This window comes from Poecilia reticulata, linkage group LG22 (genome assembly GCF_000633615.1).
Source record: "Poecilia reticulata strain Guanapo linkage group LG22, Guppy_female_1.0+MT, whole genome shotgun sequence".
NCBI classification, from domain to species: Eukaryota; Metazoa; Chordata; class Actinopteri; order Cyprinodontiformes; family Poeciliidae; genus Poecilia; species Poecilia reticulata.
The window spans coordinates 17,317,659-17,337,136 of record NC_024352.1 but is presented as its reverse complement, the minus strand read 5'-3'; the positions used below and the strand labels follow the sequence as shown (position 1 = coordinate 17,337,136).

The 19,478-nt window shown below is 38.7% G+C and overlaps 1 protein-coding gene across 3 annotated transcripts in view; it reads right to left on the bottom strand.

Moving 5' to 3' along the window:
* Positions 1-19,478, bottom strand: part of stxbp6 (syntaxin binding protein 6 (amisyn)) — a 59,262-nt gene extending 39,784 nt beyond the window's left edge. For 2 of the 3 annotated variants that reach the window (XM_008399786.2, XM_008399790.2), the window contains exons 1-2: positions 19,200-19,478; positions 10,809-11,022 (exon numbers count right to left, since the gene is read on the bottom strand). In XM_008399786.2, coding sequence (XP_008398008.1) covers positions 10,809-10,962 — 154 coding nt within the window. In that variant the 5' untranslated portion in view covers positions 10,963-11,022; positions 19,200-19,478. Of the gene's footprint in view, positions 1-10,808; positions 11,023-17,325; positions 17,348-19,199 lie in introns of those variants that run through there. The other variant, XM_008399787.2, reaches the window with a different exon arrangement.

The following is a 19,478-nucleotide window of genomic DNA, read 5'->3' as shown; positions in this document are numbered from 1 at the left end:
ACACACACACACACACACACACATACATACATACATATAAATTGGTTATATAAATTGGTTATATAAATTGTTAAAAAGATTTCTCATTACCAAGGTATTATACAAATAGCATTTCACTATGGTTGAAGACTTCTTTCCTTTGCAAACTTAATGTAATTATACACAGTGCTTTTTGTTTTTTACTATAAAAACTGAATTGGCCCCACACCTTTAGGACCTGAAGGTAGTTTGCATGTCAAAATGGCTCAGAACTACACCTGAACAATGCTTACTAAAGGAGTTGCCTTGATATCATCATTAATGAAAATACTTTTCAATAAAGTAATACATTTTGGTAAACTTGTTCAATACTCATTTCACATGCCATTCAACTTCATTTCACAAACTGTGATTTATGGACTGATTTGTTGCAGCTTCTGTGTGCATCAGTTGGGTTGATACTGATTTAGGATAATTGGGATTTTAGGTGAAATTAATTTTACAGGCAATTAAATCAAATAAAGTTGATTTACAATTTTACGTTTGAATGGCTGACGAAGCGTGTGCTCTTCATTATCTAGGGTCACTTGTTTGATATCTCTTCCATCTTTCTTCCTCTACATAATGCAGCTCAGATGAGAGGAAGGATGTGGGGAAAAAGCTTTGTTAACACAAAACAACAGCTGGAAACAACGCGATTCCTTTTTCCAGTGCAGGTCTGCGGAGTGTTGGTGAAGTAATACATACGAAGGACCCTGGATCAAAACATGTATGAAGTGATGTTGTTCTCAGAATATTACTTCCCTAATGGTAACAATACCTCATTTACTCAGGCCATTTCCTGCTGTAATTGTGTGGACAACACTTCCACTGCATTCAGAAACTAGCACACACCCTTGCATAGAAATCAAAAGGAAACGGTCTAATCAAATATGTCTAAGCCATATGTCATGATGTGTTCGAGTGAACAAGAATACTATTTTGTAGTTGAACATTTATTGTGTTGAACATAGATTGTGTGTTCACAATCGCATCACACAATTGTCTTTTAAATTTTTAATTAACTTTTTAAAAAAGGGGTTTTACTACACATTTGATCCATTGCACTCAAAGTATTGTTTACTCTTACAAAATTTCAGAAATATGTCTCCATGGGAAATTTACCGCACACCCAACTCCTACCAGAGGAATGTAAACAATTGAACTCTATCACATTTATATTTTACTAGAATATAATGTAACCATCATGTTCACTAGGTCTGACAATATTTATTTTGTTTTTTATTTTTGTTGTTGTACATTCCTTTATTTTGTCTGCTTTGCCGCTATGCTCATCTCCTTTCTTTTTCCATTTTTAACAGTGACATCTGTCTCGTGTACAGGACCTGAAGAGTTTTGTAAATTCCCAACACATTGCCCTAACAGCAGAAACAATTAGATTACAATGAGAGAGTTACCCTCAGGTTTCTGCTGAAAATATAGATTCTGAGTGCGTTTTTACATAGACAAAAGAATAGAAGATGTCTGTAAGAAATAGATAAATGAGAAATTAAATAGATACCAACAACTTCTTACATCTTGATGATGAGACGCAAGAAGTGTGTGATGCGGCAGTTCTTTATGCTACCAATATACATGTTTGATTTCTCGTGTATTACACATGCTGACATTCCACAGTTTGCTTAAAATAGTTAATGAACAGGTGCGACAAATTCCTCCATCCATCCATTTTCTGTACACCCTTGTCCCTCAGTGGGGTTGGGAGGTGCTGGTGCCCATCTCCAGCTAACATTCCGGGCAAGAGGCAGGGTTCACCCTGGACAGGTCGCCAGTCTGTCGCAGGGCAACACAGAGACACACAGGACAAACAACCATGCGCACACACACTCACACCTAGGGACAATTTGGAGAGGCCAATTAACCTGACGGTCATGTTTTTGGACTGTGGGAGGAAACCAGAGTACCCGGAGAAAATCCACGCATGCACAGGGAGAACATGCAAACTCCATGCAGAAAGACCCGGGCCGGGAATTGAACCCAGAACCTTCTTGCTGCAAGGCAACAACTCTACCAACTGTGCCACTGTGCAGCCCCGGTGCGACAAATTATTACTAGTAATGTCGAAACTACTCATCACCTCCTGACGTTGACTTTGAAATTAAACCTACCAATCCTATGCTCAAATCATCTTAAGGGCATCATTGAGCAAAAACACTGTCAGTCTCTCTAGTGTTTTTCCAAGAAGATTTTTTTGAATGTGACCAAGATGAGTTCGAAAGCAGTGGACAGAAGGAGCAGCTCATGGAGATAGACTGCTTGGGTGTTGCACAGAAAAGTACAATGAAGTGAGCTTTGAGAACCACTGAGGTATGCACAAAATTCCCAGGATACACACACACACAGAGACACGCATACTTCACTCTGGACGAAACAGGCTCACCATTTCCACACAGAGAGGCATTGTATGCACAGCCCCACTCACAACAAAGGCGACATGCAGCGAACCCGAGCTTTTCATCTACCATCTACACCTGCTGTGAGCTTCTGTGTGTGCACTGTTGGAAAGAACAAGTGACAGAGAACAGGACCAACTGATCAGCTGCTAGGACACAAAATATTTTCCATTCGTTCGTCTAAAAAAAAAAATGATGCAAGACAATTTGAAAGAAGAAAAACTTTCAAAGTGAAATAAAAACTAGTTTTATTATACTTTCTGAGTAGTAATGTCATTTTGGGAGTCTTTCTGTTGAGGCCACAGCAGAGGAGACTGAATTCCTAAAAAGATTAAATGTTTGGGTGCAGCTGGGGGGTAGAAATGCCAAAGGCGAGTAATATGATCAAATGACAAAGCAACATCTGCTGGTGATTTAGAATAAAATTTAGATGTGTTGTAATGGACATTTACTTTGTAAACCAATCGACCAAATAAATCATAACTAGTCGCAGAACAACATAAGATGTTGATGCATAAATGAAATCGTTTTAACCTGCTGGGTCTCATGCCATCCAGCCAGCAACATAGTAAATTGTTGCTAAATTTAGAATTTTGCAATACAGTAATTAGGTATTTACTATAATCTGTAATCTGTAATTACAGCCATGCTCAGAAAGTTAATGGTGGGAGCCAATCACCTCGCTTCATTGGATGCAACAAAATGGAAAGCACACACTTTTCCAGACTATAAACATGAAATAACACACTGTTCTTTCCTTCAGTTTTTTTTTTTATTAAAAAGAATTTAAACCTTCTACCCAGAAACCAGCAGCACACTGCTCCTTTTATGCATTTAGATGTTGAAATAGGGCAAAGTTTACAAAAGAGAGTTCAGATGTGTCACAGTTTTGAAGGAAAATAAAAACTGGGAAAAATAAGTCAGGTTAAACACAAAAAAGCTAACTGGTGACACTTGGTAAAGGTTTGACTGGCACAACCCCCCAAATAAAAGTAAAATATTTTAATAATTTGCAAATAGAGCTACTTTACCTCTGGCTTTAATGATATGTTGTATCATAACATGAATGCACGAATGACCTCTTTGTATTCAAGCACTGCAATGCTCAAAATTAATTACTGACCCCTACATAACAGTTTTCTTATTTGTGAGCAAATGTAGACAGTTCTTACACAAAATGTAATTCAATCCCAATAATCCTATGTTCTTAGGGTAACTCCAATTTTCAGATTTCTTGTCCTGAAAAATGAAGCTCTAAATATTGTCTTAAAGTTAAAAGATGTTATTCTTTGTCAAAATAAGTTTAAAGGAATGATGAGAAGAAGGTTAGCACGGACAGCCGGGCAATCCAAGTTGAAGAGGTTCGTAAAACACACACAAAAATGAGTTAAGCTGGCAGAATCAAATTACAGTAGATGAGGTCTGGTATAGCACTGTATTGCACTAAGAGGAGCTGGAATGCACGGTATACACAAATGAATAGCAGCACAAGTATATAATAATAATGCAGTAGAAGTGCCACTGGGATAGTCCTTTGCCTCTCTGAGTGCCAGCATGCAAGCATCAGTCACCTCTGCTACACAACTGACTGAAAGCAGCAGAATACTAAACACCTGCACCACAACAGATGGGTCTTTAATGGACATCTGGCCAGTCCAGAAGGTTCAAGATATTTCAAATAACACAAAATAGTGCAAAAATACCAAGATCTGACCTTCTAAACTGACAGGCTTGGAAACAGCAGTAATCATCACATGAGCAGCCAATAGGCCCTTATTCTTGAGCAGCTGCAAAGATGCTAGGCTCAGACTGGAAGAATCTGTAGATAAGATAAATGTTGGTCACACTCTTTACAAGTCTGTGGTTTAGGGGAGGAGTGGCAAGAAGTGTGAGACCAAAACACAACTTGTTGGCTTATATGCAAAAATGCTATTTGGAGGAAAAACAAACATAACGAAGCTGCATCATACTTAAGGCTGCAGTGGAAATTCACCTTCCAGGAGGACAACCTATATAGAATATGGAATCATTTAAACTGAAGCAGATATACAGAATGCGTTAAAAACCAAAGACCTAAATCCAAGTGAGAATCTGTGGGAAGAGTTATAAAATTGACGTTCAAATCTCATTTCTACCTAATATGATTGATGTTGTGGACATAATTTTGTCTCTAGATGTTCAAAGCTGACAAAGATATTCCCAAAAAGATTTACAGGTGTAATTGCAGGAAAAAAAATCATCCTACAAAATGTTAATTCAGGAAAGCTAAACATAAATTTTTCACACACTTTTCATGTCTTCATTCATAAAATACGTTTGCTGTTTTTGTTTTTTTATTGAGCTTTACATTAAAACTACCAACTGCTTTGTGTTATAAATAAAATACAGTGAGGTTTGTGGTTTTAACTTGACAAAACTGTGAACATTTCAAGTAGTATTAATATTTATGTAAGGCACTTTTAAAGCTGGTAAAGAGTTAAAGAAGGAAAAACAATGGGGAAAAAAACAACAACAAATGAAATATATTAATGTGAAAGTGCTACAAGAATGAAATTTAAGGTGTTGCCAAGGTCATAAGTGTTGGGAGTCACTGACCACACTAAGCGCTTTAATAAATCAGTGAGCTACACATTCGTCTTCCAGCCAATCAATAATCCCAAGACCAGTCAAGATGAGTGACATTAAAAGTACAGAAATGCAATGCACAACCTTGTGCAGTCACAGTGGCAATCTATAGTCCAAAGGGCCTTAAACAGAAACACTGAATTCACTTGGCACTGAAAATAAATGAAAAAAAGTAATTTGCCGTCTCTATAACAAATGCACCACATGTACGGGAAAAGATCGAACTTGTTAACGAACACACAACATCACATAAACATGCCGAGCACAAGCACACTGATCATTATGCCTACAAACTAATGTAGTGGTTTCGTTTTTACTTCAGAAACCTCCACTGCCCCAGAGATGATTAGGTGTGATCGCTAAAACACACAAACATGCACAGAAACTTCACCATAAAAATAAGAAGTGAAAATGTCAACATATGTTAGCTTGAATAAGAAAAGCAGATTCAACCGATCAAAGATATTTTTCTATCAGATAAGAATATTGAAAATAAATAAATAAATAAATAAATACAAAACTGACTAACAAACTGCCTCCACTGAACCTTCCATGTTTCTTATCTTGCTCAAATGGCCTGACATCTCTGCTGGCAAACATTCAGTGGGCGGGCCAGTGTTTGAGTTCTGAAGTCCAGCCGTAAAGGCACCACATGATGTCCAGTGATCAAAGAAGAATCTCACTGACCAACACGGCCTGGGTTCTGCTTCTGGCAAACCTCCAGCATTCTCTCATGTCATCAAGATTCCCAATGTTGTTGAAGCATTCACACATGGCTCTGTGCAGACAGATCAAAGACGACTTCCGAAGCTCAGCACCAAACAGGCAACAAACCAAATTATGTTGGTCTTAAACATAATTTCGCTGCGGTAGCAAAAAGTTATTCCTTGTGTATAAAGTAGAGATAAAATTCAAATTTATGTGCAGCCTTTTCACATCTGAATGTCTGTTCCTACTATTGAATAAATAAAAATGGATGCTTATGCACACTGGCTCGTGACAAGTCGGTTATGAGGTACCTCCAGAAACTGGGCTTGCAGGCTGTTTCTCCCCTGCTGGTCATAAAAAGCTGGGAATAAAATCAAGAAAAGGGAATGAAATTCTGAGGCCCGACTGCTGACTGTGAGCTTCATTAGTAGCAGCATCAGAAAACAAAACAATTCTGAATCAGATCTTGTAGCAGGATTAAACAGACTCCAGAGCATATCATTGCCCTGTGACAGAAAAATATTAGTTTACTACAGCTCCTTGTAGCTAAGGTGAGACTCTTTTTCTAAACTTCCCCCCTGAAGGTAAACACCAGTTTGCCAAGTCAGCAGAACCAGACCAGAGCCACATGTTATCCTGACAGCATGCTGCCCACCAGCTGCAAGCCACCTAAGCTATTTGTTGTGCATTTCAGTGATAAATGCAACTCTATATAGAAGACAAATATGCTTTCAGCAATTAGACAATACAAAGCCTTACAAATCCCCACACTGACAAGAAAGCTAAAGCTAAACGCTGCACCCACAGGGGAAGTTGCATAATTTAAACTACAGGCAAGAGGAAGAGCCGCTACAAATTACTATTTTAAAACTGTGTGCATGAGACTTTTTAACATATTAGCTGAAGATCCTTCGATTCTCTCTCTCATGACAGCACCTCAGCTGTGAGATTAGAAATTAGAAAAGCAGTGATCTCCCGGTGCTTCATCTGGCTCAGATTGATAGTAAGGCGCCTGTGGGGGTCTTCACAGGACAGCTTCTAACACTGTGGGTTTTCTTCAGTAATGACATCCCACAGATTGCATAACTCTGCCACTGTACGGCCTTCAGGCATCAGCTCTCTGCTACTGTAACCAAGAGGCTGTCAGTGACTCCCATCCCCCTCTTTCTCTCATGTACATGCAGTGTGCTCTCACAGATAATCGCACACATGCTGCACGCTCAAGGTCCCATTGTATCCGACGGGCTCTGAGGAGGCATGAGCTGGCTGCTGTCACACTCACAGTTTCAATGTACAGTACACACAAAGAAACTCATGAGTAAAGCTCAGAACGAAGCTTCATTGGCTGAAAAAAACAAAACAAAAGAAGCAGCAGTCACAAGACGTTAGACACTGCGATCCCACGTGTTTTACAACGCGCCAGCTGAGTCAGGAGATTTTTCAACAGAAAGCAGGAAATCAATACATTTGTCAAGCCTGGTGGAGTAGCTCTTTTATTTAGCAGATAATTATCAATTCTACTCACACACATGACATGGCTCCAAATACAACAAGAAGCAAACTTGTTGAACCGAACGCCGGGTTAAGGCGCCCGATGCCGACGCTCATCAGACCCCAGAAAAGGTGTTGGTTGATATAGACAGCAGGRCGGTGGCCATGGAAGTCGGAATCCGCTAAGGAGTGTGTAACAACTCACCTGCCGAATYAACTAGCCCTGAAAATGGATGGCGCTGGAGCGTCGGGCCCATACCCGGCCGCCGCCGGCAACAAGAGCCGCGAGGGCTAGGCCGCGGTGAGTAGGRGGGCCGCCGCGGTGAGCACGGAAGCCTGGGGCGCGAGCCCGGGTGGAGCCGCCGCGGGTGCAGTAAGAACGAGCTTCTTACTTCTTACTTCTTACTTCTTGTAAGAAGTAAGAAGCTTCGTCAGTTTATGTCATCAGATAGGGACCTGTTTTATTTTAACATTTTAAATTGCTTGCTGTCTCTTTTTAAAGAGTAAGAAATATCTGTCCCATCTATTTTGACTGGAAAAAAAAAGAAAGTCAAAGTCAGCCTAAATCCATTAAAGAACAAAACAGAGAGAAAAAACAATTCATCTGTGCTGCATAAGCAGTAAATAAATGCCTTCAGTCCTTAACTTCACACATCAAACTCTTCCATCCACACAGCTAGGATCGACTCCATGACTCCAGTGAAGACTCATGAAAATACATCTATAAATCATCCACTAAAATAACTTGAAAGGAATTTAAAATTGGTTCCTAATAGCAAAATCTTCAGAGACATATTGGCATAGCATGTGTGCTCACATATGAGTTGTATTTGAAAAGTTGGAAAAACTGATGCATAAGCTTTCTGTATGTTTCTCTGCCTTCATGCCACTTAAACAAAAATGTCATTGGACTGGAAGGATTTTTTTTTTGTTTTCAAAATGTTTAAAATAAAAATCTAAACAGGATGACAAGCAAATCTATTCAAACCCCTTTTAATCTGATGCTCCTAAAAAAGGCCGATGCAACAAACTCTATTCAGACTCATCAAAAGTATCCAAATAGAGTCCAATTTAATCTCAGCGTAAATCCAGTTCTTTCATGAAGGCCTCAGAGGTTTGTGAACATTAATGAGCAAACAATATCATAAAAAATAACTTAGTAGCTAAAATAGCATAGTCAAAGTCTAAAGCTGCATTTAATTGAGAATTTTTTAGTTCCAAGAATTAGAAAATTGCCTATTTCCAGATTCTGTCCATTTAGTCTGGATTACTTTAGGAAAAAAAGACAGACTAGACAAAAGCTAAACAAACTCCAAATAACTTGTGGCCACAATTGAAAGGCAGGTGATTCTACTAAGCTTCACCAGGAAGCTGAACAGAGGCGCATTCAAGTTTTTAATAAAAAAATAATAATAATTTTCTTCCACTTCACAATTGTGTGCAAATAAAACACACCAACATTTGTGATTGTAACAATGCAGATTGCGAAAAAGGTCATGAATACTCATTGTCTTGAACACTTTTTCAAGGTACTGTAACTGAACACTACAAAATTTTATACCGTCATCATAAGGAGGCAATAAAGCCTTTGTTACACATGGTTGCAATAAGCAGTGTAGTGGTTGCTAACCAGACAACGCCTTAAATAGGAAGACAAACAAACCAGATGAGTCTGCCAGAAAAAGTGAGAGGAATGTTGTAATCTTTCTTTCATGTCAGTTCGTAGTAACTGTATCTCCTCCAGAAGTGGAAACAGGCCTATTCAAGAAACGAGAACACGGTTTTTAATGAGCCGGGATTCATTTTATGATTTTCCAAAATGTAATAATAAAATGCATATAGTGCATAAATAAACCCAACGTAAAAAAAAAGAAATCAATTTGAACATTTTCTGAATGTGTGGTCAAATTTAGCTATTTTAGGTTAAGATGTGTTAAAATAACAGACGGTTTCCAAACTTACTAAATTCTAGACTAAAATCTTCCAGATGTGTCTGGCCATTGTTCAGTGATTCATACGATGTTACTCCAAATGCTTAATTTAATTCCATTGGAGGGGTGTCAATTTCCAGTCCTCTGGGGCCTGTGTTAACCAACTTCTAGATCTGACTGTTTAATACTGAAATGTCTCACTTCGATCTCAACTTGAGTTCTTAGCTGCAAAAACACCAGTGAGCTACACATTTAAATTTGTGAAAGTAATAATAAAAAAAAAGGTATATTTTGCAACCTAAATTTGCTCTAAGCTGAGCAAAAAACCGGTCCGATCCAACAAGATGAGCATTACAAGCTGTGAACATTAATAATTTCCACATGAAAGGAGAAAAGACTTATCAGTAGATAACTTGGGAAAAAAGCCTTTCTTTTAAAATATGTAGCTAACTTCTGAGCTGCAGTGTTAGCATAAAAGACCCCTTGAACACAACAGATAAATAGCAAGCGGCTTTAGTGCTTCAAGTCAAACCAATACAGTAATGTCTACAGCTACAGGGTATTGAATGGGACTGCCACCCACACAGCTGCTGGAAGAGACACATCCTAATGCTGCTCTGTTTGGTAAATCACTTATATATGCATCACTCTGCGATATTTATCCTGTACAATCCAACGGAAAAAGAAACATTGTTTAAAAACACTAAGTATTTAAAAAGGTCGAATTCCCTGGTCGTGCAAATATGTGCATCATTAGACTAACTTTGTTTAATCGCCATTTTTGTTTATTTGTTTGATTTAGACTTTTTCCTTCTTTGACAGTGGTCCACCATGCCACATCCTGACTAGGTCAAATACGTTCACCCTGCCTGAAAAGGTTTTTCAAGTCTATCAAGTTGTGAGGACATCTCTTGTCCACAGCCCTCCTCAGGCGACTTCATGGATTTTCTATCAGATTCAGATCTGGGTCTAGACTAGAACAATCCAAACTTTTGTTTTTCTTCACAATCCACTCTTTCAATTCATCTGGCGTGTTCTCAATTTCATTGTCATGGTGAAAAATAAAACTCCACTCAATCTTGCACTTTCTAGCACCTGATTGTTGGGTCAAAACGGACTGCTATTTGAAACTTCAAACTTTAAATCACAATGCACTTCAGCTAAGTGCTGTTTGGAGGTTTACGATGGACTTCGGACAGAAAACTACTATTAACAATGAAGCGGTAACAACACAATCCATGTTGCAAACCTGCTGAAAAGCACATGCTATGGTGGAGCTGAGCTGCCTCAGAGTGAATTATGAAAAGCGGGAATGATGACGGCTGCTAAGGAGGAATAAGCCACAAACAGAGAGTTCAAAGATAAATATTCTCTCCAAATTCAAATCTAATCCACTTAAGTAGGACTGACAACTTGTCTTTTGGCTGAACTTGTTGAGAATGGCATTATCTTGACAGCTAAAATAAACATGCCTGCCAGTAAAAATATCACAAAAACACTTAGGAGTGCCATGCTGCAAATGCTGAAACGGTTGCAAAAGCACAGCAAATGCGGAAGGTGTCTGATTTATAGATAAAAGTAATTTAAATTCAAATGCAGAAAGAGAGAGAAATGTTGCTACCTGAGAGGCAGATGAAAGTCGTGTAATCTCCCTGGCCACCAGTGGCTAGGAAAGGTATCTTCTTCTTTGTCCTCCTCTTCACCTGTACACCAGCGAGCATCTTCTCATCGTGAGGCGTGAAGAGCTCCTTGTTGATGGCTGACTTGGCACTCATCTTCACCGCAGGCAGAAACAAACCGGTGAAAAACGACTAAATGGAGGGATCCAATCTTCACTGAAGAGGAGAAGAGAAAAACAGATGCAGCAAATTTAATTAGGCAGAAAGAGGATATTCTGCATATTAGAGTCAAATTCTAATTCACACTTCTGGAAGTCCATCAAATACAACCACTTGTTTGTGTATTTTAATGTATTTTAAATATTATCATAGTAAGAATTGCATAAAATATTAGTTTATATTAAGTGTTAGTTTTAGCTTATAGTACAACATCCACAACATGTACTTGGTTCATCTGTACAGTATTTTGCACCAAGTGAAGAATCATAATTGTAAAAATTTGACATCAATTGACTCTGAAGTGTTGATGTTTGACTTTATAGAAGAAAAGAAAATAAGATTATTGAACCAGAGAACAGGATGAACAATGGTGAGCAACAGTTTTATGGTTTGCCAAAAAATGTGATTAGTTTTTAGGCATCACAAAGCTGCATGCACATAAATGACATTACCATAATTCAGCACCATGAGAACGTGGTACCAGGACCAATCTCTGGGGATTAGCTTCATTCACATCTTTAAATACTTTACAGAAAAAGCACTGTTCAAGAAAAAAAAAAAAACTCAGGCTTGCTGCACCAGCTTTCTGTCAAACCACAAATATTGCAGACATTCTGGCTGCATCTTAAGAGTTTGCATATTAACTCAAGGCCAAGTTTTCACTGAAAAACAAGCAAGAATGGTACTCTTCAATCAGAAGTTATAACCCAACTTTTTTTTCATCAATCCATTTCCAGTCATGGTGCCTCATTAGCACAATTTCATTCCGTTTCCACAGGAGAAAATCCCTGCTATGTGAAAGCCATGTTTGTAGTGCAGGTTTTTATCTGTCACAGGTTCAAAATGCTGGTCAGCGTCCTTAAAAATATTTGCAAACACCAACTGTTGTGTAAAAATAAATTAAGACTGGTGAAACAGTGGGTGTCCTGAAGAACACAAAAGTCCTGATCTGGTGCTACTTTTATGGAAAAAATAAATGAAAATATGACACGAGATGCATTTTTGTTACTCTGTTGGAGCCGCATTCTTCAAATTCCTTATAACTACATTGTTTTTGCGTTCTGTTCTGAAGGCACTTACAAAAATGAAATGGCTTCAGCTAAAGCTATTTGAAGAACCGTCGAGTTCCTCTGATGCAGAACAGAAATTGTCCCTCCATCATTATGCACCAATATCTACCAGTAAATGTATGTCTTACAGACACATTGGAGACAAAGCAGCAGTATGTCTGATGTCAGGAAATACTATGCTACCTTGGTTTCACTATCTGCAAATGCAGTATATGGTCATAAAGAAGTGGGCAATTTGGATCTAAATGCCCTCAAGAGTCCCGTGGAACTTAATCATTGTCTCAGCCGCAGGCATTCATTCGAGACACATAGCGGCTAACATTATATACCACATATGCCACCTTAGTGCTGACAAACCACTCTGTCAGTCTCAACCCGAGGATGAATTACTCTACAGCAAGGCATACCACTAAAGAGTCCCCTCATCAAAAACACTTGCTCATATAATAAACATAACAGTTTTCTAAACTTCTTGTAGATTTAATTCATTTCTGACAGGGAAGCAGAGCAAAAAGTCATAGAACACAATGATAAAAATCACAAAACCATAATCTACAAACACGTTAAAGACAGGTACATTTGAATGTGCTAAACTATATATATATATATATTTCATCAACTAGTTTTTAAGCATACTGCTGCTTAACTTAACCAGCAGTATGCTTGAATCTATGCAAGAATCTTGACAAAAGAGCGTTAATAAATACATGGTGTGGTTTAATGGGCATCCCATCTAAAACTAGTTTCAGTGTCTTTCGGTATCAGATCATTCATTTCTTTGACTGCATTATTCACTAGCCTCCCATCAGAGCACAGAATTTCACTCCCCACATAAAAATGAACCAAAAATTAAAGTTAAGATTTACAATCAGTCCCTCAGGCATCTTGTATCCTGAGAAAACAGATCGATAAAATGCAATATAAAGTTTTCTGATTGTTTTTCAGGAGCAGGCAACCTGTGAGTTAGCTTGCTCTGCACAGCGCAGCGGGAACTTGGATCACAGACGTCTATGTTTCGAATTATCAACTGCACGAAAAGTCAGATGGCAAACTCTGAAAGTGACATTTACACCGTTGAATTCTGCCTTCTACCCTTTAGAGATTTTTATACAACATAAAACAGCTCCTTACAAGCAAATGTTTCCATTTAATTTGCTTGTTGGTTACCAAGCTGCACACAAAAGTTAAAAATCAAAGAAATAACTGGTCAAATGGCCCTGCTCTCATAGCTCCCTATATTATCCCTGAAGCCGTCACTAGCGCACATCTTCCCTCAGGGGGCCCAGCAAAGCATAACATCAGGGAGAAGGGATAACACGACAGGGACACAAGAAGGAAAACAAGTAGGAATATGAGGAGGAAGAGACTGAAACCTCCAGGCACTGAAATGTAGCCAGCTAGTGTGCAGCTTACGGTTTGACTTTGCAAAGTCTTACACAACCCGAAACAGCACAAGGCTGAGCAACTGTAGCCAAGGAGCTACTGTGGCTGTGAAGGCAATGCACATACATCTAGCACCGTTTGTCACCCCATTTTCACCCAAAACACTTCATTAACTGAGGTTATATGGTGCACAGGAGTGAAAAGGCCGGTACTTTTTTCCTTTTGCATTCCTTTGCTCCACTCTCGCTTTGCGGGATAACGTTAAATCTGTTCAGGCAGTGCTTACTGGTCTCCTGGGACCTCACTGAAGTGAGGTCTGTGTGTTAGACTGCACAGTCACTTCTTTAACAAGTACACAGTTCTGCTTTCATGACCGGGCAAAAGAGAGCGTAGACTTCAGGAGTGAAGTAATGATCGAAATGTTCAACTTATAGCAGCCAGCACATAGCAGGTACATAATCGAAGAATATTTTAGCCATGATCCTTCTGTAATTAGGAAGTGTTATTTAACAAATGGAGAAAAAAATCTGTCAAGGTAAAAGATGACAAATGTTTAAAGTAGATTTATTGTGATTTAAAATAGATTTTTCTCACCCTGATCCAGCAACGTTTAGGTTTTTGAGGTAGACATTATTAGTTATAGGTCCCGACAGAGAGTGCTTCAACTTTTGATACACCCTTATTAAAAAACAAGCTGCAAAAATAGAAAGTAAAAGAGGTCTTTAGACAGTTCTCCATATCTATCAGATTGTGAGGGTATCTCTTTTCATCAAGCTCTCTTCAGACGATCCCACACATTTAGTAAGGAGTTACTTCTGGATTCTAGGTAATTCCAAAAGTTAATTTTATTTCTCTCAGTCAGTCATTTTGACTTCACCTCTACTGAAATAAGACTGTTTAGCAGACATACTGACACACTGCTGGTACGTAAACAAACGTCCCCCTTTCTTTCTGGTAAGGCTGCAGCTATGCTAAGAATTGCTGTATGTTTGACCAGCAGCAGGAATCAAGCGTGACAGTGGAAGAGGTTTTACTTGAAGCTAGGGTTTTTAGCTAAATTTGTGAAGGCAATAATGTCTGCAGAAAATTTTATCTGAAAGTACAAGACATAATGATTTGTCCAGATAACCTACTAAAAAAATGATTAATTGTATTCTTCAAGCTGCTCATATCTACTCCTCCTACTCATATTTGGCTGGCTTTGGAAACTTGGGAGGACAAATTAGTTTCTGTCATTCTGCACTTAGCTCTGCGAGATGTATGAAAGACGTAGCGAAACCCTTTGCTACATCTGCAGCCTTTCATGCACGGCTTTCATGTTGACTCAAAGTTCTGAACAAGACCTGGGGGAAAAACTCCCACGGTTTCCTCATGTCCATGAAAACAAATAAGCAGAGGTTCATGTCAGTAAGAGTAACTGTGAATGAGTCTAGTCCAACATTACCGTATGACTAGATATTAAATGTCACAGGTCAGAAAACCGAGAAATTATTTTCTCGAAATTTGTTTTGAAGTTTTTTAGTGCCAGTCTGTGACACGTCTCCATTTCAGTTACGCAACAGCACAACTCTGATATAACGAATACTGAAAATGTACAAATTATTTGAAGAAATTAAGAGCGTAATTCTATATGTCATGGTTTGTGCTTATCTGAGAGGCACAAGCCTCAGATCCAGGAGGCAAAAACTAAATCTCTTCAGCTCATTCTTAGGAGATCTCAAGCCGTTTCCAGACCAGAATGAATACAAAGTCCCTCCAGCAATTCTTGAAGTCCACCCGCGAATCTCCAAAGAGAGGCACCCTGGAGGCATCCTGATCAGATACCCAGACCACTTCGAATGACTCCTTTTGAAGAGCAGGAACAAGTTTGCTCTGAATTTTCCCAGGATTAAAAAGCCATCTATAATGTGGAGCCCAGCCAAGATACAGCAAAAAACAAAACTCATTTCAGCCACTTGCCTGAATAATGCATGCAGGGCAAGAAGTACATATTTTGTCTTTAAAATTCAGTGATACTGAATGCTTTTCTGCTTAAATCTTCTATTTTGTCTGGGAACACAGATCTCTGCCCACTGCAACAGACAAGATCCTGTTAAAAACAGTAAAAACAAGATTGTTTTTTTCATTACAGTCATGTTTTAAAAGAAGTGTTACACCAAACTTTATGGAAAGATTCAACTAGAACTGATTACCACCCCCCACACAACCCAAGATGGAAAACCGCTGGGAAATATTGTAATATTTCCCCTAAGACTGACTGATTTTATTGCTGTATTATGACATAAACCCCACAAAAAATTGCAACATTCAACATGAGGGATGGATTTGACTGCTGTAAAGTCATTAGAAAATGTAAGCTCTAATTGAACTCAAATATGGAAGGAAATTGAAAGTAATTTCTGGGAATATTCAGTCATCAGAAACATCCAGCACCCTCCAACAACAAAACACCATGGAAACCATTAGGATTAGGTCCATCCCAAATGCACAAACTCCCCATGAGGACAAGTTTCTGGTGTAAGCATACACTGCTGATCTGGTTTGGCTTTTTTTTTTTCTGCAGCTCAAACAACTGAGATAAAAAAACTAAACTAAACTAAAAGATGGCTCTAGGAAACTATCCATATTCCTGAAAAAAAGGTTCCTGCAGTGGAAATGCACCTTAAGCAAATGTTCAAACAATTTCCTATTTGGAAAGCCTACTGTCCATTTCAGAAGTCTTTTTTTTTTTTTTTTATTGAGTACATGCCCTGTTTATCCAAGAGAGACATACCTCTTGTTTTTATTTGGCTCAAAATTTGTCTCAGGATTTTTTTTTTTACTTTACCAAATAGCCTTATTATTTTATTTTTATTTTATGGGAAAAGCAATTTCAGAGAGATAACCTGTTAAATTTCCATTGCACCGTGTTGGACAAAACACAAACAACAAAAGATGAGTAAAGTACATTCCACTGGTGTGCATTTTGCATATTACATTAAAAAAAATCTAAATCCGTCAGAGGAGTAGCACTCCATTATACCAACATACTGAACAAGACCAGTCGTTTCCCTTAAAGAAAAAAAACACGTTGAAAGCATTCATTCAGTTTTTCCCAGGTGACTCAGTCGATGCTGAAGGTATAAAGCTGAGAAGGATGTGGGCTAAGCTAAGCATGCATCATTGAAAAGCATGCAAACCCCCCACCCCCTGCCAACAAGCTCATTGTTTACAGGCACCTTACAGCAGTAAAACATTTGAGATGGAACTGGGTAAATAGTAGAAAAAGCAAATGCAGTGCACTTACTAACCGATCTCTCAAACAGTGCAGGGATCATTACCACAATGACTCTGTTATATGGCGAGGCCACAGCATGAGGCATTAACAATACAAATGTGAAAGTGCATTAGGCAAATGCAACAAATGCATGCCCACAATAAATAGCACACACAGGAGCAATGTGCCTAGAGAGGAAAAAAAAAAAGCTACAACTCTGAGGTAAAGATGGTGCATATATTTATGTTGTTAATTTTCTATTAAATGCATACAAAAAAAAGATGAGTTTCAGACATTCACAGAACAAGGAAAACTACTGCTGTAAGACAGGAATGGTGATTACAGCCTCAGTAGATTTTGCTTCCTCCAGGGCCTCAAATATCAGTGTCAATTTGTAGGAAAACAAGCACGCCGAGTACACTCTCCCTTTTCTCCATAAACTGACGTAGAACAGAAGATACATTTATTTCTGCCCACAAGAAAATGTTACCAAATGACTTCAAGCCAGCTGAACAGGTCACATAACGATGACTGACTCTAAGTGGACAAAGAAGAACGGGAGATAATATACGGTTGTGTTTTATGGCTTACCAGAGCAAACTAGCCTCCAGTTTCCTGCATGAAAAGAAAGAATTTATCATTTCGAGTGTGTTAGGCAGTTTTACTGAAGAGAGGTACACCTAATCTGACTTTGGTATACACATGAACACATCCATATATTGCAATAAACTTTAAGACTTATATGTGTTACTGCTGCTGATTGTGTCTAACAGGTAGTTCAATCACAGAACAGAGTTTTTCAGAAAATCTGAGTAAAGCACAAGATTAATAAAAAGATAAGTTAATAGAAAGTTGAGTGGTAGGAAAAAATGTAGCTAAAGACAGGAAGGCTCTAATAGATAACCACAGTTTCTAAAGGATTGTGAACCACTATTTTGCACCAGGGTCCTCTATTCAAATATAAGATAAAAGTTTGAATTGATTTGGAAATTAAGATCCCAAAGTTTGGAGGATAATTGGAGAAATACAAATTGCTTGAGGTCCAGTTGAAATGTTTCCACAGTGAGTAAAGATTTAGAAGAAAATGCCATGTGCTGACGTTTTTCCAATTTGTCTAAATTCAGTGAAGCCAGTTAATGCTGCAATACTTTACGCTTCCCTTTGCAGACAAGCTTTATTTTAATGCCATTTCAATTTTCCAGCAGGACTTAGCCCCTGTCAACACCACCAAATGTACCAATACCTGGTTTAATGTCTATGGTCATCACTGCACTTGATTAGCCAGGCTTGACATAATCCCCATAGATAGTCTATGACAGGTTGTCAAGAGGAAGATGAGAGACACCAGAGTCAACAGCGCAGACAAGACAAATGCCGCCTCTGAAGTATCCCAGGCTTCCTTAACACCTCAGCTGAGGCACAGGCTGAATGCTTTCAAACCCCATGCTACACTGATGCAGAAATTCATGGGCACATTTTTTTTATGAAATGAAATTTGGGTTTTCATGCCGTTAGCCACAATAATGGTCAAAATCGTACTAGTTTAATGAGTCAGTAAAAATTTTGCTCCATTTCTGTAAAATTGCATTGATATAACAACTTTTTAGGCACCTGAATGCGATTTACAAATTCTATTCTACTTACATTAAATCTACTGATGAAATGCAATAAACTTCCCAGATAAAACTTAAGTCTATAACCTCAAGTTGCATCTCATTAGACCAGTAATATCACACTGAGAACGCAATGCATTCAATTTCGTCTTAAATAATTTCAAGTTAAAACTGTGACTGCAGGAAAACAATGCCGTTATTGTGGAATGACAGAAGCACAGCCTACAGTAATAGCAATGAACTATTCCGTTTGGACAACACCCAGATTCACTCCGGGCTGGCAGGAATGTTCACTGTCTGGGATATTTTTTCTTCCAAGTCACATATTTGACAGGGACATCATCTCTCTGTCTGTGCAAATACTGGATGATTAAAAGCCGGGCGCTCGAATTTAGTACGCCAAAGGAGCGTGAAAGCCTGCAGAGATAACGAAGACTAAAGCATTGAGGTATGGCTGACCTTTAGGAATTCCCTGATGAATCATTAACGCGGATTATCCGGAGTTTGTCAAAAAGAAAGAACGAAAAACAAAAACAATGACGACTTTCTCAGCGTGTTTGTCTTCTCCGAAGCTGATAAAGAATATTGACAACAATTGCTCATAAAGTCTGCAGTGTGAGATTCACTAAGTTTTATTATTAAGAAACACCATCACGCGCACTGTCCGTAGGTGAGCGCGTGCATTCACTCTGGAATCACCGCAAAGTGGCCGAAAGGTTGCTGACGCAGTCGCTTGTTAAACACAAAGCGAAGGTAGGAAAAACCCAAAATAAAGTTTTGCTATTTTCTTTTGGGTAAAACGTCGTGCTTACACGCTGTTCTTCGGCAGGTGTGAAGCTTCGCGGAACTCACCTGATGTGTTAAAGCGAGTCCCTTTTTCCCACGTGCGGACCTCTAATCCCTCGCTTTATGTATCCAGCTGTCACTGCTCACCCACTCCTTACTTTCTGCAGCCTCTTCCTTATTGGTAGCTGTCTCCTCAAACTAAACGGTAGCATTTCGTGCTTGACATCGCGTCGACTTCACGTCTCTGATAGCTGTTGGTTTCTTAGTGGCGAGAGTTTTTTTTTATTTTTTTTTATCTCCCCTCCTCTGCTGCGAAGCCAGCCTGTGTCTGACTCTGGTCTTCTG